This window comes from Gopherus flavomarginatus, chromosome 5 (assembly GCF_025201925.1).
Source record: "Gopherus flavomarginatus isolate rGopFla2 chromosome 5, rGopFla2.mat.asm, whole genome shotgun sequence".
Classification (NCBI taxonomy): domain Eukaryota; kingdom Metazoa; phylum Chordata; order Testudines; family Testudinidae; genus Gopherus; species Gopherus flavomarginatus.
The window spans coordinates 19303542-19326356 of record NC_066621.1 but is presented as its reverse complement, the minus strand read 5'-3'; the positions used below and the strand labels follow the sequence as shown (position 1 = coordinate 19326356).

Below are 22815 nucleotides of genomic sequence, written 5' to 3'. Positions count from 1 at the left end.
CCTTGAGGAGGACCTTGTGGACCAGCGGAAACGGAGAGAACGCATAAAACAGATGGGTCACCCATGGGATAAGGAAGGCGTCCGCTAATGACCCGGGCTCCCGACCCTGAAAGGAGCAGAATGCCTGGCATTTCCTGTTCCCCCGGACGCGAAGAGATCCATCCGGGGACGACCCCACCTCTGGAAGAGTGAGAGGGCGACGTCCGGGTGAAGGGACCACTCATGTGAGCGGAAGGATCTGCTCAAGCGATCCGCCAGTGTGTTTCGTACTCCAGGGAGGTAGGAGGCCGTGAGGTGAATAGCATGGGCTATACAAAATTCCTAGAGCCGCATCGCCTCCTGACATAGGGGAGAGGATCTGGTGCCGCCCTGCTTGTTGATATAGTACATGGTCGTTGTGTTGTCGGTGAACACCGCGACACAGCGACCTTGAAGGTGATGGACGAACGCTTGACAAGCAAGACGGACCACTCTCAACTCCCGTATGTTGATGTGGAGGTCCAGTTCCTGGGGGGACCACAGGCCCTGAGTCCTCAGGGTTCCGCTGTAAGCCCCCCAGCCCAGATCTGAGGCGTCCGTCGTCAGTGATGCCGAGGGTTGGGGCGGATGGAACGGGAGCCCTGCACACACGACAGACTGGTCTAGCCACCACCGGAGGGAGTCCAGTACCCCCTGGGGGATGGTGACAACTGTGTCTAATGAATGTCTGGCCGGCCGGTACTGCGCGATGAGCCAAGATTGGAGGGGCCTCATGCGGAGTCGAGCATACGCTGTCACGAACGTACAGGCCGCCATATGGCCCAGGAGGGTCAGACATGTTCTTATGGAGGTCAGGGGGGCCGCCTGCAAGCGAAGAATGATGGCCGATAGCGACTGGAACCTGGGCAATGGTAGCAAGGCCCTGGCCAAGGTGGAATCCAGAACGGCCCCGATGAACTCTACCCCCTGCGTGGGGAGCAGAGTGGACTTGTCCACGTTGACAATGAGGCCTAGGACAGCAAAGAGATTGCTGATCCTGCGGACGTAGTCGCGGACCTACAGCTCTGATGTGCCTCGGATCAACCAGTTGTCGAGGTAGGGGAACACGTGAATGCGGCTGCGCCGAAGATGTGCGACGATGACTGCCATGCATTTCGTGAATACCCTCGGGGCAGCAGAAAGGCCAAATGGGAGGACCGCAAATTGATAATGCTGGCGGTCGACCACAAAGCGAAGGAAACGCCTGTGCTGTGGAAATATGGCGACATGAAAGTAAGCATCCTGCATGTCAAGGGCGGCGTACCAGTCTCCAGGATCCAGCGATGGGATGATGGTCCCCAGGGATACCATGCGGAACTTCAACTTCACCATATGCTTGTTGAGTTCTCGCAGGTCGAGGATAGGCCTGAAGCCTCCCTTGGCCTTGAGGATCAGAAAGTATCGGGAATAAAACCCCTTGCCCTTCTCGCTCTCTGGAACCTCTTCTATGGCTCCCTTTTCGAGGAGCGTCTGTACCTCCTGAAGGAGGAATTGCTCGTGAGAGGGGTCCCTGAAGAGGGACGAGGGTGGGGGTGGGGGCGATGAAAACTACAGGCGGTAACCGGCCTGTACAGTGCGTAAGACCCAACAGTCTGATGTTATTCGGGTCCACGCCTGGAGGAAAAACGAAAGACGGTTGGAAAACTGTGGGGAAGGATACGAAGGGGAAACTGATACTGCGCCCTCGGGCACACCTTCAAAACGAAGGCTTGGGTTCGGGTGGGGCCTTGGAGGAGCCCTGGTTCTGCCCCCCTTGGCCACCCGACTGTCTGCACCTACTGCTCCTGCCCCGGCGCCTATTAAGGTCCTGCCATGGGCGGAACTGGGGATACGGCCGGCGTTGTTGCTGCTGGCTCTGCGGCCGGAAGGGTCTGCGCTGCATCACGGGTGCGTGCATCCCCAAAGAGCGCATGATGACCCGATTGTCTTGAAGGCTCTTTAGCCTGGGGTCTGTCTTGTCTAAAAACAGGCCCTGGCCTTCAAAGGGGAGGTCCTGGATGGTATACTGGAGCTCCGGTGGAAGACCAGAGACCTGAAGCCAGGATATGCGGCGCATTGTAAGCCCTGAGGCAAGGGTCCGAGCGGAGGAGTCTGCAGCGTCCAATGAGGCCTGCAGCGAGGTCCTTGCGACTTTCTTGCCCTCGTCAAGAATAGCCACAAATTCTTGACGTGCCTCCTGCGGCAACAGCTCCTTAAACTTGTCCACCGCTACCCAGGAGTTAAAAGAGTAGCGGCTAAGGAGGGCCTGTTGGTTGGAGACCCTAAACTGTAGCGCCCCCGCCGAATAGACTTTACGGCCAAGGAGGTCCATCCGCTTCGCCTCCTTAGATTTGGGCGCCGGGGCCTCTTGTCCATGGCGCTCCCTCTTGTTCACCGACTGTACCACGAGGGAGCACGGTGTCGGGTGGACGTGTAGGAATTCATAGCCCTTGGAGGGGGCCATGTACTTTCTCTCCACGCCTCGTGCAGTAGGAGGGATGGAGGCCGGTCACTGTCAGATAGTGGTGGCGTTGGCCTGAATGGTCCTAATGAAAGGCAGGGCAACCCTGGTGGGAGCATGTGCGGAGAGGATGCTGACCACCAGATCCTCGATCTCAGCGACCTCCTCCGCTTGTAAATTAAAGTTTTGCGCCACGAGCCTGAGGAGGTCCTGATGTGCCCTGAGGTCGAGAGGGGGAGGGCTGGAGGATGAGGTGCCTGCCACTGCCTTGTCAGGGGAAGATGATGAGGAGACTCCTGGCAGCAGAGCGTCCACAAGGGGTTCCGTCTGGGCTCGGCCCTCCGGCTCCGGAGGGAGCTCTGGGTCCTGGTGGCTGGACCTGTCCTCGCCTTCCAGAGAGGGAGGGGGGCGAGACAGCGCTGACTCTGGTGGTCTTCGGTCCGCCGCAGGCCGGGGAGAAGTATGTTGCGGACCCTGGGCTTGATGGTACGCCCAGGGAGTCCAAAACCCCCACTGCTGCGGCCCTTGGTCTTGAGGCGGAGGGTCCTGAAAGAGGGCCGCGTGTCTGTCCAGGCCCAGCGGATAGGCATCTCTCAGTCCCGACGCCAACGAACCTCTCGGTGCCGAGGATCGGTACCGGGAGCCATACCGGTGCTGGGACCGGGACCAGGATCGGTCTGGTACTCTGTGCCGAGATCCGGACCGGGACCTGCCACCAACGCGGTGCCGGGAGGTCGACCGGGGAGTTGATTGCTGACGCGAACGGCTCCTAGAGTTCTGGTGCCGGTATCGAGAAGAGCCAGACCAGGACTGTACCGACGTTGACCTGCGCCGCGAGTGCGACCGGTAACACCTAGGAGAGCGGTGCCGGGACTGTGAGCAGCGCCAAGAGCACGAGCGTCCACATCGTCGGGGCCTCGAAGGCGATCGATGCCTGGATTCCGGAGACAGCGCTCTCAACGTTGGCTTGCCTCTGGAGATGACCCGCACCGGGGGTTGAGGCTGGGATGGCTCAGTCAGAGCTATCAAGTCCCGCGCCGAAGCGAAGGTCTCCGGCGTGGACGGGACTAATGGCTCGACCCCAGATCTTAAGGGGGAGCTAGGAGGGGCCGGACTCGACGGACCTTCCGGGCCCGGAGTTGACAGCAACCCTGCAGGCGGTGCCGAGGCAGAGGTAGGTGCTGGGCGCTCCGCTCGAGCCTGCCGAGATGATGTCGCAGACGTCGAGGGTCTTTGATCAGATCCCGGTGCCGGGATGTCTTTCCGGTGACGGCGCGGTCCAGTGCTGGTGTAGAGGTGGCCGGCTGCGCTGACAGTACCGGATTCAGTGCCGCTTCCATCAGGAGAGTCCGCAGTCTTTGATCTCTCTCTTTCTTTGTTCGAGGCTTAAAGGCCTTGCAGATGTGACACTTATCGGCGATATGCGATTCCCCGAGGCACTTCAGGCACGCGTCATGGGGATCACTAGTTGGCATCGGCTTCTTGCAGGCCGAGCACTGCTTGAAGCCCGGCGAACCAGGCATGGGCCTGGTGCCGGGAAGGGCAACGGTCCAACCCACGAATAAGTCCTATAAACTATATACAATGACTACTAATTACTATACAACTCTAAACTGTTTTTTAAACAATTTACAACTACAACTATTGACCGTAACGAAGGAGAACTAGGGACGCGGAGGAGAGCAAGCCGCACTCCACAGTTCCAGCAACCGACACGGCGGTAAGAAGGAACTGAGGAGCGGGCGGGCCCACAGGGGTATATATCAAGCGCCATGGCGGCGCCACTCTAGGGGGCAACCTGCCGGCCCACTGGAGTTGCTAGGGTAAAAAGTTTCCGGCAGACGTGCACGCGCAGCGCGCACACCTAACTGGAATGGATATGAGCAATCACTCGAAGAAGAACATGATCATATGGCTGCAGACCACATGTACATTTAGACAGAAAAATAAATATAAATAACTAGAAAACACTCCTTTACCTTCAATGAGAGCTGCTATTTGTTGGCTTTTCTGAGAAGGAAGTTCCCTCACAATATCCAGAGCTGTCAGGCCTCGGTTATCTTTTATATTCACATCAATACCTAGAAGAGATAAAGGCAGGCAGGGTGAGAGAGCATTTTCACACTATCTTCAACAAAGCTCATTTCTTCTAACTGAGTCATGACTTAGATGCTCTTCTGGTCATTTCCTGGGCTGAGTTAAAGAAATTCTTCCTCCAAAGAGACCTAAGACCCAACTACCCAGAGAATACCTCTTCCATGAGTCACTCAGAGCAACGATTCTTCCACCGCTGGCTGATAAGAGAAAAATAGTGCCACCATACACCATTCCCTTATCACATGATCCCGGTAAAGCCATCTCCAGGCTATTGTGTCAAAATGTCGTTCTCTCACCTGCAGCCAGCAATATTTGTACCACGTCGGTCTTGCCAAACAAAGCAGCCTCATGCAAAGCACTGCCCTTCTCAGTCTGTAAAAATTAAACAATATACCATGAGCCCAGATTGTGAACCGTAATCCTAAAACATTTTAGGGATTTATATAAACAGGAAAAAAAAAAGTAGTTGCACGCACAGTATGTGAACAAAAGCAACTCACGGCAACCAATACCTATTACTGGGGTCACACTGTGTGAGAAACTATTCTGCGGCATTAAGAGTTTGGGGTGGGAGGAAGGTTTAGTTTAACATGGGAGGGCCTCAGAATTATAAACAAAGTAAAAACTCTCCAAAGTTTATTTAGAGTGGGTGTTCTCCCATAGAAGGAAAGACAAATAAGACATACAAGTTTATTGCTGTGTTAACAGTGAAGTCAGAAGTGGTTTGGTGGGAAGAGAACAAGTTCTCTCCACTCCTTTGGGGGACACATTTCACTGCTTTATATCTGCCCCAAGTGGGACTCCCCAACACAGCCAAGGACTGAATGGGAGACTGAGCTATTCTTATCCTTAAAGCAGAGTCCTCCAGGACAAAGGTCAACAGAGGCTTGCCCGACCACTACAGTGCCTTTTCTATGGGGACGACTCCAGCCTCCCCAGCTGCTATCTGATCCCTTTCATTTGCACTAGAATCACACATGGATTGGCAAGATACCTGGTAGTTGCTATCCATGCCAGCATCTAGGAGGACATGGACTACAGCTTTATGTCCATTCCTAGCTGCCAGGTGCAGGGGGGTGTGTTTCTTAGTGTTGCAGCTTAAAAGATTGGGGTGAGCGTTCAGCAGCATCTTCACAACCTCCAGCCTTCCATAGAGCGCAGCCAGATCCAGAGGCGTCTCAAACTTGTTATTGCGCATCGTGGGGTCCGTCAGCTCCTCCAGGAGAACCTTCACAACTTCCGTGTGGCCATACTGAGCAGCACAGTGCAGCGCGGTCTCATTGTCGTTATTCTGAAGGGTCATAAACACAGTGGCACTTCAGAAGACGGAAGAAATGAGCCCTTCTGTGCCTCACTCACAAAACCATTGAAGTTTAAATGTAAAAACAAGACAAACAGCCAGTAGTGGGGATGCAATAAATCCTTTTTAACATAAAGAGCCCAGAGCAGTGTTTTGGTCACCTTCCTAATTTATCAGGCACAGGTAACCTTCATAAACTGACCAACCCGCCTAACTAAAAGCCCATAGAAAGCCTCAAAACACTCAACAGACCTTTGTGTTCTGAGCTATGGGAAGCAGTTGCTGTACACAGATATACATTGCTTTCAAAGCACTGAACACAAAAGCAAGAGGCCAAATTAAAAATTAGAGGACTGCCAAGTTTCTGTGGGTTGTCATTTACTTTGTAAGGTCTTGCAGGCAAGGTCCTGTCTTATCTATGAAGCATATAACACTCTTGGGCACCTAACAATAAGTAAATGCAAAATGAAACAAGCAAACCACAGTATAGATTCCATCTACAGTAACCTAATTGCCATTGTTTAAAATTTAAACTTCAATTGTTTTTAGAATTCAGTTATTTCTCCTATGACTGAGGTTTTGATTCTTTATAGCAGACATTCCGCTTTATTCTGAAACTTGTAAGCAGACTATTTTAGAAAGTGTGCAGTTCGTTTAAATTATCGCATGCAAACGTGAATTTAGTGAGCAGCACAGCTAGATCACGGTGCCAATCAGACCTTCCCAGGCAAGGCCTTCAATTCAGCAGTGGGGAAGCGTCTAAGCCACAAGTGAATGCCTCTACAGTGAAAGCCTGATCCAATTAATACACGCAGCATCTGTCAAGTTAAAAAAAGTAAGCCGTGCAGAGTAACTATACGCAAGCAATCCAAAAGATTTTTCATTTTCAGGTGCAAAATATGTGTGAACACCTTCCCTGGATTTAAGCCAGTCTGCTTCCAACTCATAAGCTCCATTTAAAATTTCTAATTTTACCACTGTGTATAATATACAGAGGTATTTCTGTTTAAGAACATTCAAGTACTTACTAGCGTCTGCTTTGAGGCAAAAACTTTTATTACAAACGTGCTTTCTCTGCTGGTTTCAAAGCAGTTCTAACTGTGGTACAAAATGGTAATTTTAACTATACTTCCCTTTTTTAAAAAAGGATAGCTATCTGTCTAGCTAGATTTCATTGCATATGGATTTCATTATAAAATGTTTCCATTTTGCTTTTTTTGTGAATGGTGTTTTGTGGATTACGATTTGCAGAGGAATGTCTCAATATTTTGCACCATTTGCCATTGAAATAAGCTGTGAACTGGACAGGATCTACACGTGCTTTAATCCTACTAATGTGTTAAATCGCAATCTAGAGATTACAAAACTCACGCATGCAAACTCCCACTGGTTTTTATCTGGTATTTGACTGCATCATTTTTCAGCCACATGAAATGCATAAGGAAAGTAGGGAGCTGTAGAGACAGCCTCTACAGTCATGACTCACTTATAAAAACAAACAGAACAAGGAAGTGAGAAGCCTCAACAGCCACATGCAGAAATAAGCAACATTTAGAAGAGAAATGTGTGGGAGATGCAGGGTCTCACTATTAGAGTACAAGTTTAACAGAGTCTAACAGCACAGGCTAAGCAGCCATAAAGAAAAAATGAGCACAGGGGAGACAGATCAGTGAATGCAAAGTGAAGAGGACATAAGATACACGTAAGGAAGAGGAGAGACTGAATTGCTAACAGTGGACACCTTGCACCCCTTATCTGTACATCTCAAAGCATTTACCATGATAGATAAGTAGCATTAGCCTCACTTTACAGACGGTGAAAACAGCAGTGCATAGGTGACATGCTCCAGGTCACACAGCAATTCCATGTCGGAGCCAGGACTCGAACCCAGAAGTCCTGGGGGCAAGTTACACATCCTATCCACTGGACCATATAAAAGGGCCTGTCACTTCTAGTTTACTGTTTGGAATTCAACCCATCTCAGTAACAACTGAGCAACTTCTCCATGACAGTGAAATGATTTTGGTGGGTCTCAGAAGGCAAGTGCCCACATCACACAAACATTAAGTAATCTTCCCAATCTCAGCAGAACGGTGTGGAGACTGTTATGCTCACGCCTAGAGCGGATTTCTCCCAGCAGGCACAATGGTGGGACAGTATGTGCGGAAAACTCTCATTGCCAGAGACAGCATGAGCACAGAAAATTTCCACCATTAGGGCTGCCAGCCTAGAACCTGTCACCAGCACAAAACTCAGACCCCTCAAATAGATCCACACACCACAGCATGCATACAGAAGTGCATGCCTGTTGAAAGAGTGTTTCAGAGATAGCTTGAAATAATTTTCTCTTAAGTATTCCATAGTTTCTCTACCTTCAGACAGCCATCAGGTCCAAAGAGGCGAGGGTCACAATTCTTTCCTTATGGAGAGATCGGAGGAGGCTCTGAAACTATGGATGGGACCCCAAAGCTTTTTCCTTTTCTAAGGGGTCACAGGATGAAACAGACTGTACTAACAGTATCTAAACCAAGTCTTTCTCCACCATTGAATGACAGCCAGAAGCTCCTATGAACTCAGTTGGATAGATGCTTGTCTCAGCAGCAGACAGTAAGAGCTAGTATCTTCATGGGTCTCCACTCCGACTAGTAGAAATGGGGGGTCACTATCCAGGTTTTCCATTGTACATGCACTCACTTGAACTTTTGAGCCTAGATTGTAGAGCACATTACCTAGCATTGCATTTACCCTGAAATCACTTCCCTTATGTTAATAACAGAAGGTTATCTAGGGTAAACACACACACGCAGCAACTAACACCAAACATACAAATCGGAAACCCACAAATGCACTGTGAGCAGCAGAGAAATGGACAAGAACTGGGAAAGCTATGAACACCAAACAGCCAAGGCAAGCACTGGAGCTATTCTGGGCAGAAGAGACTCACTTCCATCCCCCAAATCACCACTCTAAACGAGGCTGGGGAATGACAGAAGGGATGACACCCAGGTTACTCTGTGGTGGGAGAGAAAACTCCTTCCCAGGAGCCAGAGACAGTGAGACTTCATGTTTCAGACTTACTAGTCAAAGACAGATAAGAACAATGGAATCCTTAAGTAGGATGTGGGACAGCACTCCTGTAGCAATCCCACTACCGCCCCTCTTCACAGCAGTTGGGAATGGGGAGTTGGGAGGCAGAAGAGGAGAAAAGACTCAGCTTACGCATCAGCCTCTGGAGCTAGTAGGTGTCTGGTAAATTTTTTCAACACTGGTAACTATGCACCTACTTACTAGACCTGAATCCTATGCCTTCCACATACACAACACTTGGCACTGGAGCATTCAGTGCTAGCATTTCAACACACCTTGCAATGATTTTCCAAGTTCCCTCTCCTAACACATTATGTTGGGCTTTGTTGCTTTGTGCACTTCTAAGAAAAGAGCTCTCAGCCTACAAAACCCTGTGAAAACCCTCTGTGAAGGGCCCAGCTATGCTCCTACTACTTCATGCACTCACTATAATAAATAAAATCTGAAACACACAGATGTCCCTCTAGCTGTGATTGCAGTCCCTGGCATCTCAAGATGAAAAAAGAAACACTTGCTAAGCAAAACCCAGGCTACTTCTCCACTAAGCAATGTGCCATAACATTCTGATATAACAGGGTAGGGAAGTAGCCAGAAGCTGCAGTATCAGTTACAGAATCCCCATTCCACATAAGAGTCCATACTCCCCTGGCACTCCCACATAGGACTCCCATTAATGCTAATAGGAACTCCATGCAGGGAACAGGACTGAACGGATTCTCCCATTTCTGCAGGTGCCCAACACGGCCAAACACAAACATTTCAGAAAAAGGATCTCCAGTTGTCTGAGTATCTATTGGGTGGGTTCACTGTCTAGTTTTATTTTCAGACTCCAGGTGGCATGCTTCCACTTCTAGCAGTGGCCCATGAAGATTTTATAGCACACATTAAATCCAATCTCCATTAGTTTGTTTCCAGAGACCAATTAAAAAGAGACACAGATAAAGGAAAAAATAAGCTATGCCACACAGGTTAACTGCAGGACTGCTAGCTTTTCTACTCTGGTTTTGGTTAACTGGTCAGTTTTCTCCACAGGAGTTAGCCAAATTAAGGGAAGCAACACTTTACAAAAAGAAAGATAGCACTCCCTCATCATCTCCCTAACTTATTTATGCCACTCGTTATACACAGCTTCCTCAGGTCTGGAATAGCCTATTATCAGGTCACCTACAGCATACGTTGCAGGGACAAGCTGCTCACCAAAGCTTCTGGGAAGGAAGAGGCATGGTAAGGGCTGATATGAGTTGGTTTGGATTTAATCTTTGGTTGGTTATTTCTGGCCTTGGCATGGGGGAAAAGCAAGCTGGCATTTATAGTTATTCCTATACAGACGATGAGTTTGCTAATTGTCAGGTTGCCTAGAGCTTGAGCATAGGCATACTTGTTTCAACATGCCAGAAGCACCCAAGTCTTATTTTTGAAAGGGACAGAGGCTCCTAAATCACAATAATTTCCAATGACACTCAGGCCCCGAAGTCCTTTAGTCACTTCTGAAAGTGAGCTTAGGTGTTTTTGAAAATGTTATGCTAAATAAAATGCAGTTCTCTTTTTAACTTATGGTCAGTGCACCAGGAGCCCAAGAAAAGTCTTAAAATACCCTTTATAAAAACGAACAAGTCCACAAGATATGACTAACTTAACATCTCTAGAGATAGTTTAGCTCAGTAGACTGTATTGCAGTACTTCTTTCACAAGAAACACTGACAAACTCCCATATTATTTTACAAAGCTCCTTTTAACACATTAAATTCCCCTATTCTTAGTATGCGTTTCCACAGAAGAGAATTGTTGCTGTAAAAATTCCACCTTTAAAAAAAAAAAAGAAAAAAAAGAAAAATGTGATCTTCAGTTAAACATTTTTATTCAAAAAGAGGTATGCACTGGAGTTCATTTCCTGTAATAGATATGTGCTAATACAATCACCCTACTTCCCATCAGCTGGCAAGCCCAAGCACTCAGCCTGTGTAGGGTACTGCAGATCAAACAGCTGAACTTTTAAGTAAACTTTGAAGAGCTAAACTCTGCCATGGCTGGCTTGCTTCAGAAGAGTAGTCCGGAAGCCATCCCGGTGTGATGACTGGAAACAGAAGCATCTCATGATAAATCAGTGGGCTAGTATATCATCACTTGCCTGAAGCCTGACTATAAATAAAACTCAATTAAACACAGTAGGTGTCTGAGCAAAACCCTACTGTCTATCCAGTGGCAGACAGAACAAATGACTTCAGAAACTTTTTCATCTGCTTCAGTGCATGATAAGTTCTTATTTTTGTGCCCTTTTTTGGATCAAGAATTGCTGAAAGTGGAGAGAAAAACCAACAGGCAAAAACACAGGGACAGAAGACTAGGGATAAAGAGCCAGACACAAAACACAAGGACGCAACACCAAAACAAGAAACTGATGCAACAAGCAAAACGGGAGGTCTTAGGCAGTACAGACATTACTGCCCCCCTGCCAACAAAAGCATTAGCTATCCATTTAGAAAATGAGTATAATGTCACTACAAAGATTTGTCATTCACTCTAAAAACCCCATGAAGAAAATGCAGCCATCTTTAAGCAGGAAAAAAAACAAACCATTCTTTCGATTTCTGCTCAGTAACAATAATTTGAGCATGTGAAACAAAATCTGAAGCATTTTAATTAAATTGTTACCTTTTGAAAGTCATCCAACCAAATTAAGCAAATTGATCATCAACATGAATCTTATATGTTTAAGTATTGAAGGAGCCCCAAGAAAGTAAGGAAGAGATTTCCCTAAATAATCTCTCTAGAACTGGCTTAAAAAGAAACCCACAAATAAATGGTTGCATTTTACTGTTCCTCAAGTGGCTGGAAACCAAGCAGGCATCATCAGCCAACTGGATGACAATGCACCTGGATGCATGAGAGTGCAGCTTGGAGTAATGATGCAGTGAAATCCTGACAGCGAAGTACACACCTTGGCATTGATATAGGGGTCAAAAGGGCCGTACTTTTTGAGTTCTTTGATCTCAAGAGTATTCTACAAAAAGGAGAGGAAAAAAGAAAAATGTGACAATGAAATGGGTGAGATACAGCAACAAAACAATGGGTGACTCTGAAAGGGTGGGGATGACACAACATAGCATCTCATTCCAGTCGTAAACCGTTAACCACACCAGTCATTCCAGCTGGTAGATTGCATCATTTGAACCACTGTGCACATCATTTACAAATCTTTAACACATAAAATGTGCAGGCTATTTAATGGACTTCATTCATTTATAAAGGTTCCCACTCAAGACCAAACATTAATGAAACATTACCTTGAAGAATTACACTCAACTCCACCTTCTGCATAGGCTTCTTCCATACCTGTCCTCTAACCTCAGACAACAGACCCACTAAGACTTACATGATCACCTGGTTGACTCCATCACAGATTGATTGTAAACAGATTTAAGAAGCATACTGAACTGTTTACAATCAATTTATTTAAACAGAACAGATTGGCTGCCTGCAGCTGTGCTGCAGGCCACTACTAGGCCTGGAGTGAAACGTGATTGACAAACATAAATCAAAGACATTTTAAATGTGCACACTTAACTATTCTTACTTAACTGAGGAGTGGTAATAATTAGCACTGACAGCAGTTTTCATCTTCAGGGTGCTTTGCAAACTACTAATTCAGCCTTAGAATGGCCTTGTGAGGCAAGAAACTCCATTTTACATACGAGGAACAGAGAATTTAACCATCTTGCGCATGTTTAGAACTCCAGAATTCCTGAGTTCCAGTCCTTTCCCCAGCCACTAGGGAACACCCTATAACAGGGGAGGTTTATTGACAGTCTGACTGGTACTCTGCAAATAGGAAGACATTATTTAATAATAGGCTGCTTCCTTATCCAAACGCTTAGATACAAGGCAAAATCATAGGACTGGAAGGGACCTCGTGAGGCCTTCTAGTCCAGGCCCCTGCACTCAAAGCAGGACTAAGTATTATGTGTTTTTATCCAGCAGCCATGTGTGTGAATGAGTGGACATGCATTTCACACGTGCTCTTATTTGTGTTGGAGATGCATGGAGAAGATACTGACAGGCTTTCATGGGAAAGCTACACAGGGAAGTCAGCATTCCAAGATGAGAAGACAGCACAGAACAACAGATTGATACAAGCTAAGCCAACCTGCATCCCACTCAAAGACCAGGGTACAGAAAGAAAGGAGGCTATATTACTTGATCTTCTCATCCAACTGAGAGGATTGCTCTTTAGGATCAAGTTATAGTTCTCTATCTAGGGTAGAGGCAGGCCTATGCTTTAAAAAACCCATACAATTAGTCAAGTGGGCACAAGTGCTAAAAAAAAATCAGAGCAGCTAGGAGTGTGGGGCCAAACAAAAAGACTTACAGCTGCTTGATTAGTTCCCAACAGAAAGAGCCAGTATATCCTTTGACAGTACTAGCCATCTTCACTTAATCATCCAGCAACTGGAGAGGAAATAAATAGCCAGTGTTTGTTTTGAAAACCCAGTAGGACAGCAGAAGATCACTTCCCAGACACACTGTGGTTGACAGACTGCTCACTTTCACCCCCAGCCACCCGAGATTTGATTATTTAACCCATCAGATTTAGAGCACCACACCAAGAAACAATGTTTCCAGCAACCAAACCCATCCATTTCCAAATTGTTCAGCACCTTACGTCATGCGGCTGACACATTCCTTTCTACCCTAGGAGTACGAATCTGCTGGTACATTATAGACTAATAGGAGGAGGAAGATATTCAGACCTGTTCATTCACTTTAGTGTGGGAGGGTCCCTGGTGGATGAGAAGTTTTACAATCTCTGCATCTCCTTTCCAGGCTGCCAAGTGAAGAGGGTAACAACCTTTGCAGTCTGCCACATTGGTTAGCGCATCGTTCCTCAGCAGAACTTCCACCACATCCCTGGAAAATAAGGATGGCTATGAGTCTCCAAGATACTCACTCACAACAGAACTGAAAAGGATACTGTTTAGCAGGTTGCACCCAAAAAGTTTAGGCTGCTCAAAAATAGTGGTTTGCAAACACAACACACAAGACCACAAAAAAACCACACATACTCCAAATCTGAATCATCATTTCTTCTTATCAAATGAAAGTTTTGTGGATTTAAAAACTCCCAGAAAGTGTTGCCCAAGAATTATAGACATGATGGGCTGGAAGGGACCTGAAGAGGTCATTAGTCCATCCCCCGTGCTGATTAAATATACCTAGACCATCCCTGAAAGGTATTTGTCTAACCTGTTTTTAAAATCTTCTAACCATGGAGATTCTACGATATCCCCAGGTAACCTGTTCCAGTGCGTAACTATCCCTAAGAGTTTGAAAGTTTTCCTAATACCTAGGATTTAGGTTAAATCTCCCTTGCTGCAAATTAAGCCAATTGTTTCTTGTCCTATCCTCCATGGATACATGAAAACAACTGATCACCATCCTCTTTATAATAACTTGTTATCTGAAGGCTTATATCTCCCCTCAGCCTGCTCTTCACTGGAAGAAACAAGCCAATTCTTGGAACCTTTCCACATAGGTCATACTTTCTAAACTTCTGATCATTTTGGTCATTCTGGTGGAAACCTGTTCTTCAGACATGCTGCACAGCTATGCAATGGGAGTCGCACCAGTCTCAATTTGTTGCATTGGTGTGTCACTTCTTTACACCTATACTGGTGGTGTGTACGACCGAGTACGTCTCAGTGCAAAAAACCTATTGGAGGCAAGGTCCTAGGGTCATGGTACAAACCAAGCAAAACTGAGGAAAAAAGCTTTGAGGCAAAAAGTAAGGTTTTTAAGGCTATTTAAGTTTCAGTACATCATCTTGTCACCATTCACTACTAGCCAAGATTCTACATGTACTGAAGACTAGAAAAATTGCATGTTATTGTATTGTATTTAAGAAAATGTGATCAAGTAATTGGAGACAGCATTGTAACAGACATGCACATCAGGGCAGCGTTAATACACATCTCAGTAGAATCCTACTGGTGTGTCTGTTCCTGGAGAGGTCATCTTCTGGATGACTTACACAACATGAAGTGGTTCATCATTTGTGGTTATTAAAGATGAAAGTGTGTTTGAGATAGCCCAAGCATCCTAGCCAAATTTTAAATCTGATTAATTGTATTCTGCAAAATGTGCCCCTACAATTTCACCGCAATATGGTGTTCTTCTCCGTGTCCTGAAGGTGGTATTGTATTGCACCAACACTCTGTTCTATCTCTGAGGCAGCCGCATTACACTTGTGAATAAGGGAAGTCTCTCTCTCTCTCTCCCCACTCCATTCTCTCTCTCCATTTTTTTTTTTTGTTATGGATAGTAAAGCACCTAGGCATCCTTTAAGGTAATAAGCACTATAGTAAATTTGCTTACTTGTGGCCATTCAAAGCAGCATGGTGCAGCGGAGTATATCCAGTACTGTCAACACAGTTCACATTTGGTCCCCTCCAGATGCTGCAAAATAAAAAACTCCAACAGTAAGTCATGTACCAAATTTAGAGGCAGCCAGCTGGCAAGCAAAGGTTTCTGCAGAGTTCTTACGTTAAGTCTGTTATTTCAAATCAAGCCATAATAATGGACTGGCAGCTGCAATAAGGGAGAGAACAGATATTGCATAATGCTATGTTAAACAAGGGTAACAAATGTCACAAGGCACAACAAAGTCATTAAGCAGACTCACTACTCAGCATTTCTCCCAAAGATCTGAGTTCTTAAGCCAGAGGTTTGCTATTCCCTCACCAATGACTATCCTGCAAGGCTTCTCAACAGTACTTAAGTTCATTAAGAAGTTTTCAAGGACCATCAGTGGCAAAAGTCTATGTAAAAATTAACATAAGAACAGGTTCAACACCCCACACCATCAACCCACCAATAATCCTCTCCCTTCTCTGAAGGATTTTCATCAGCTGGGGGTCCCTTTTCTCAATGGTAAAAACCATTAAAGGATATGTAAGTGTGAGATCAGTAAGGGGATACAGAGCCTTTCATCTCTAGATCACTTATTCAAGTCCACTCTGAGTCAATGTGACCAAAAATCATCTCCGTCTGACAGCTGTTAGTGGGTCTGTGTGAAACAAGTAGGTGGTCTCAGAGCAGTTCCAAGAACTCCTGTCACAACTGGCCTGCCCTGTTGGCAGACTGAGACCAATAATTTAATGGGCCATGGAGAATTAATCTTCTCTTACTCCTCAGAAGTGGCCCATCTAGAACAGGACTGAAACATACCGATGCAGCCAGGGGAAAGCATGTGGGCAGGAAGTGGGCACTAACCTTGCCCATGCTGTAGTAGTTAAAGGAACTCAATCTCTAGGGCTGCCATGTCTGGCAGCTTTCACCAGCACTTGGACCTGCTTTTAAAAAGATGGGATGGATACATTTGAATTCAGACATGCTTCCAAAGAAAGCTGTAGACTTCCATCTCTAAGTATGCTTCTTTTACAAGCCCCTTTTTGCTGTTTTGAAACTGATGCATTGAAAAGTACAGTATCAATGCATCAGTATGAGTAATCAAATGAGGTCAGAAAGGCCCTAGCTCCCACAAGTATTTTTGTTTTATTTTTTAAAGAGAAGCAGGACTGGTGCTTAGTTTCCCTCCTCCACTCCCCAACTGCACTGTCTTAAAATAAGAGTGAACTGTTGCTGTTTATGACCTAGGGCTGACAATTTCATTTCCTTCACAGCATGTAATCACTATTGCTCATGGTACGATACACAGGCAACCCAAGCATTCATTAGGCTTTCTAAAACAACAGTCATTACCCGAGGGCTGCTCGCCAGAAGAATGCCACATCACACACACTGTATCAACTCAGCAGAAAGGAACAGGGGTAAAACAGAAAGGGCATCAAACCAATAGGAATCCTATGTAGATCAAGTAGGAACTCAAACTTAAACCAAACTATTTGCTTCCCTCTTTCTGACAAAGATGTTCAAAAACTTAAGCTGACCTCTCCAACCACGAAATGTGTCACTGAAGTTTGCTCCCACCAAGAGAATCCACATGATCTAGTGGCTGGACTGTTATAAAAAGCTTTCCACACATAGAAGGACAATAAGCAGTGTAGAGAAAAAACCAGCCAAGGGCACTGGGGGCAAGAAATCTACCTTGTACAAAGAAGATGGGACCTCTACTTAAAGGTCATATCCAAATACATCCCTGCCCAATAAACTGCATAGTCCTCAATATCTACCTCAGAAGAAAGACAAGATGAGCTGATAGGGATAGAATATAAATCCGTCGGCTGTATACCTCTGACGACTGGAAGGCAAGAATATTGTCTTCCCTTTTCGTGGCCCATGCGGTCTTCCCTCTCAGAGTACACTTAGGGACAGTGCATAAGATGATCTGGTCCCCAGAATAAAATTGTTCCTAGAACTGTACAATGCATTCCACCCTTAGAGGGACTGCTTAGGGGCCTGAAAGTCCAGACTTCTTAGGACCAAATACAGAGACGAGAGAGTGCTCTAGGGCAGTGGTTCTCAATCATGGATACACCAGGAGGATTGCAGCCCCCCAGAGGCGGGAGCAGTCACGGGACAGGTTTAATGGCATTGCAAGTGCAAGCTGGAATTAGCGGGTGGCAAGCAGGGCAACTGCCCAGGGCCCTGAAAAGCTAAGTTACATGCTTCAGCTCTGCCGCCTGGGGCTCCAGCTTCAGACAAGGCTCACAAGTATCACACTGAAATGCAAGTACAATATTTATATTCCAATTTATTTTATAATTATATGGTAAAAATAAGAAAGTCGGCAATTTTTCAGTACTAGTGTGCTGTGACACTTCTGTATTTCTAGGTCTGATTTTGTAAGCAAGATGTTTGAGGTGGTGAACTTGGGGTACACAAGATAAATGAGACTCCTGAAAGCGGTTCAGTAATCTGGAAGGGTTGAGAACCATTGCTCTAGTGGACGAAGTCCAGAGCTGAGAGTCAAGAAGGCACGGCTGATTCATCCCAGATCTGCTGTTAATTCACTGACCTTGAATTTTGCTAAAGTACAAGCAATGCAATTTGCACCATACAAAGACCAGTATCAAGGCACTCTACCGTGGAGCATATATAATCTAGAAGACATGGTGAGATCTACAGGAAGGATTCTGGCCTTTCTTGCCTTCACTGCACAGATAGTATTTTCACCAGCCCTCAAGTAGTAGTACTTCCAGTCCCCCAGTTTCCTGCAGCACAGAATGAATGAAAATGAAGGGGTCACTGAATGCATACAGTACTGCAGATGCTGCTAGCATCACTTGAGAAGCAGGGTTAAAGCCCTGGCTGTGAACTTTTATAACATCTTCAAGTCAGCCCAGAGACAGAATAAACTACAGGCCAGAATCCAGGAAGTGCCCTCCCACTTTCAGCTGCCATGAAGCTTGAGTGGGATTTAGTCAATTCTAGAGCTCTGTGGTTTCCATTTGGCAATGGGCTCATGGAGTGTGGTTACCCAGCCAATTTATTGCTGGATTTACAGTGGCAATTAATGGTTAAAATTATGGCAGAGCGACTTGGTTTTAGTCTGGGTAAGGTTATAAATGTTGTGTCTGCACATCCCCTTTCACAGATTGTGTTAACTTGACCAAAATCAGAGCAAATTTAACTATTTGACATAAGGAAAGGAAATCAGAGGGGTATAGATTCATGCTGTGTACATGCACACACAGCGCCCAGTGTCTGCAGTCAACCACCATCAACACTGCGTATCTATGGTATCTTTCATATGGAGATTTCAAATTACTTTATGAAGTGGATAATTATCCCCACCTTACAGAAGGGGAAAATGGAAACTAAATCAAACGATTTGCCCAAGGTCACAGCAGTATAGGAATAGCATACTTAACCCGGAAGGAAAATCTCAGAACTCTGAAGCAGCCACACTTCCAATATCGGACTGTAAATCTTTTACAGATCCAGAGACTGCTTTTCTTACTAGGAAAGCAGGGAAGACGGAAAGATCTGAATGTGGAGAAGGAGTACTTCCACCAGGAAGGCTTGGCTTGTTCTCATTATAAGGAGGTCTGGCTGTTGCAGGAGTCGTTATGGTATGACTTTGCTTTTTAAAAAGCAATAAATGGTGCCTATAGTCTGCAAAAAGTGACTTCTTATTCTTACTAATGGAAAGAAATAAACCCAAACTAGCTCACCTTGGTCAAAAAAGGTCAAATGATCCCAAGGCCTAGAATGAAGTAGGGATCAAAAAGAGACAGAGAAACATTTATCTTTGATTTACTTCCGGCACAATCCCAGCATCTAATCAGTCTTCTCTTCCCTTTACTCCTTCATCTTCAGCTCCACCTCATAGTTAAAACTGCCATATAATTCTTAAGCCTTACTAGAAACCAAAACTTTGTGTATTAAGAAAGGATCAGTGCATGGCACTCGACAAACTAAGAAACTGAGTTTATTCATATCAGATCTAGACACAGTGAAGTGACTACATACTATGGGCTGCAGAGACCAGACTGAGAGGACACTGAATGGGGGTATCTCTTTGTGGAAGACATGTCTTTTCCTCTGAGAGCTATTTGCAGTATCTGGCACAGTTACAGAAGAGGAACAATCTCAGTGACACCTCACACCTTATCTGTGGAAAGAGTGGTATGTCTACACTACAAATTAAACCTGCGGTGCCAAGTCTCAGAGTCCAGGCAATTGATTCAGGAGGCTCGGGCTGCAGAGCTACAATAGCAGTGTAGACATGTGCACTCAGGCTGGAGCCTGGCCTCCAAGACCCACCCCCTCACCTGCGTTCAGAGCCCTGGGGCTCCAGCCCAAGTAGGAAAGTCTACAGTGATATGTTTAGCCCTGCAGCTCCAGCCTGAGCCAACTCAGCCCCACAAGTTTTTCTTTGCAGCATAGACATACCCACTGACAGAACTGTTTCAAGGAACAACATCCTTTGACTGTACAACTGGGGAGCTTACGGTGCTGATACCAAAGGGTTAAAGTTAAGCATTACAAAGTCAAGAGTGACAGAAAGCCAGAGTGGGAAAGGAAGCATGCAGTTGTCATGGGAGGTTCAGATAAAGTTTTAACTAACTGGCAACTGTTGGAGTGCTTACAAATTTGGTCTAGTTAGAAAACAGAGGCCTTTACAAGTGACAGAAGAAAGTTATTATATATTGGGAAAGAGTTACAAGCTACAGAGTAACCTATCGGTCATGTCCACTGATATAAAGAACACGCAAATGCATGCATCCGGTAACAAGATTTCTCAAATGGGGATTTGACACCCTCAGAGTCTGAAAGGACTTACCAAGAGGCTTCAAGGTTTCAGAGAGAGATAAAGAGAGAGAACACATATGAAGATTTCTCTGTTACAGAATTCACCCCCATCCAACATTGCTAAACAATTCTTGCAAGGGCTGGTTTTTATCCTTGGATCGGAAAGATGCTTCTGAAGAGTCATTTTCTTTTTAGTAGCCTCTCATGCAATCTGGTAGTGTTCCGAGTAGCAGGACTGGATTGTAGCTTTTTTTTTTTTGGAATTGCCAGAAAATATTCACCTAGTCCTCCTGGCAAAGAATTCTCCTCTGTGGCAAGTTGACATTTTACAAAAGCACCAAACACCAGCCCTGAAGTAAAGTCCCCGACAACCTGAACCCTCACATTTGGAAGACTGGAAGGGGATGCAACTTCTGCATCATGGAAACGGAACCAGTGCAGACCTTTGGTGCCAAGCAGTTTGAAAGCCATTGCACTAACAGAGATAAATACTTGGAGTGTGCAGTCACTGAGAAGCCCAGAACAGAATAGAAAATTTTGCATTGCTCTGTACTTGTGTGCAGTGTCAGAAGGTAGATGATTCTTATATCATATTAGAGATGGTACTGCTCCCATAAGCATTTTGAAATTTTTAAGCTCTGACTTTGGACTCATTAGTACCCAAGTAACATTCATTGTCAAACCCTGTTCAGCCAATGCCATCTTTTTAACAGGTCTGCTTTACTAGGGAAAGAGAATGAAGTGACAGTCCATTTCAAGAGGCATTTTAGAACACTTACGGCAATTCAAAAAAAAAAATCAGACATTAAAAACCCATTAGTTAAGGTGGTTTTACATGGTGAAGACAGGAAGAACCTATGGGAAATCAGAACAGTGCATGCCTGTCTGAGGGGCTCATTCTCCTTTCATGGAAACTCAGCTGTACAGTGACTTCTGCCTTCAATCACTGACCCCTGACTATGATAAGGTACAGCAAGATTTGGGCCTGCTTCTCCAAAGAGAAAGCACAACAGCCAACAGCATACGGACAGCAATGAAACAAGGGGAATAACTGACTGCATGTAGCAGGTCACCTTCAAAGCACTGTCTACCTTTCAGGGGTATCCCTCTCATTTTTAGATGGTGAAAACTGGAAGAGTAGCATTAAAATTAGTTGTCCAAGGAAGGCAGAACTGGGACTATAATTCATCAAGTCCTACCTCTAATACTATGCCCTGCCCTCAGTAAGCCAGCAGACAGTTGACCAGCGTATAAGTCGGTACACTCGAGTTCTATTCCTGGCTCTGCTGGGGAACACTGGGAAAGCTGGTTAAAGCACAATGGCTCAGTTTCCCAACCTGTAAACTGGAGATAAAAATATTAAGATACTTGGAGTTCTACCATGCACACAGTTATACTCTTACCTATTGAAACGATGAGGGAACGAAACAGTGTCCACTGTATGAAGTGTTACACGCAAACATTGTTATTAAGCTATTTCCCTGATTAAAGAAAAACAAAACAGCATTCGTATAAATAGAATAATCTGTGCCTCACAAGGTTGAGAAAATCATGCAACACAAATTTCCAATAATTTTCAGACAGCTAAAAGAGTGCAGAAGGTTTGAAGCAGATCTGACTAGGTTTCTGTGAATGGTTTGGTTTTTTCCTAGCCTTATTTCAAAAAGTTTTTTGGATTTATAATATTAGTCTTTGTTCTGAATACACCAACTTCCCAGCCACAATAATCTTGGTCTCATCTCCCATTTCTTCATGGTTTCAGCTAATGAAGAATTTTACATGTTTCTGATATCCATGTTTAATGTATTTTAAAAGGCAGAACACTATGGAAATAAGGCAAGTCCTAAAAGTTGCAACATCCACCTACTCTTCATACAGATTTTTCTATTCTGCTTCTCTTGCTTCAGCAAATACCATGGGCCCTTGGCCTTTTATAACTTCCCGTTGGGGAAAACAACTGAATAAGGCAAATGGCTTTAGGGTACAATAACTCCCTCATTTATTTTTTTAAACAAATGCTATTTTGCCCCCCGGCCTCCCCATCTACTTCTCTCTGCCCAGAGTAGCTAATCAGAAAATCATCCAGGAGTGCTGTGCTCGGATCAAGACAAAAATACCTAAACACTACTTTCCAACAGCAAGTAACAGAAGAGTCACCAATAGGTAACCTGGAATCTCGTTTATTATTTATATTAAAGGAGCATCTGGAAAGCCCAACCAAGACTGGAGTTCCATTGTCCTAGGCACTGTACAGACAGCATAAAAGGCAGTTCTCGTGCCTTGAAGAATTTATGTTATAAATATTTGAGACAAAGGAGCTAGAAGTAGAGTTATCACTACTTTACAGGTGGGGAACTGAGGAATAGCAAGAGTAACCAACTCACTCAAGGTCACAGAGGACGCCTAGCAACTGTCAATTAAAGCCATATGTTCTGAAACCTCATTCAGTGCCTCAACTACAAGCTCAACTCATGAGATAATAGTTGTTAGAGTTGGAGACTTACTAGCTCACACCACCCATTGTTCTCAAAAGTGCAGAATACAGAGTTAATATACAGAATTAAATATTACTTCCTCAAGACACTAGATCTGAGCTATTCTAATGCAAGACCATCCTCACCTTTTTTGCATTTGCCATACTTACACAGGCACAGAAAATGAA

The 22815-nt window shown here is 45.3% G+C and overlaps 1 protein-coding gene across 6 annotated transcripts in view; it reads right to left on the bottom strand.

The window, feature by feature from the left end:
* The window catches only part of ANKS1A (ankyrin repeat and sterile alpha motif domain containing 1A), a 175074-nt gene that overhangs the window by 111313 nt on the left and 40946 nt on the right, over positions 1 to 22815 (bottom strand). For 4 of the 6 annotated variants that reach the window (XM_050953009.1, XM_050953010.1, XM_050953012.1 and 1 more), the window contains exons 2-7: positions 15312 to 15392; positions 13691 to 13847; positions 11881 to 11943; positions 5550 to 5846; positions 4852 to 4927; positions 4438 to 4539 (exon numbers count right to left, since the gene is read on the bottom strand). In XM_050953009.1, coding sequence (XP_050808966.1) covers positions 4438 to 4539; positions 4852 to 4927; positions 5550 to 5846; positions 11881 to 11943; positions 13691 to 13847; positions 15312 to 15392 — 776 coding nt within the window. The remainder of the gene's footprint in view (positions 1 to 4437; positions 4540 to 4851; positions 4928 to 5549; positions 5847 to 11880; positions 11944 to 13690; positions 13848 to 15311; positions 15393 to 22815) is intronic. The other 2 variants (XM_050953011.1, XM_050953015.1) reach the window with 1 other exon arrangement.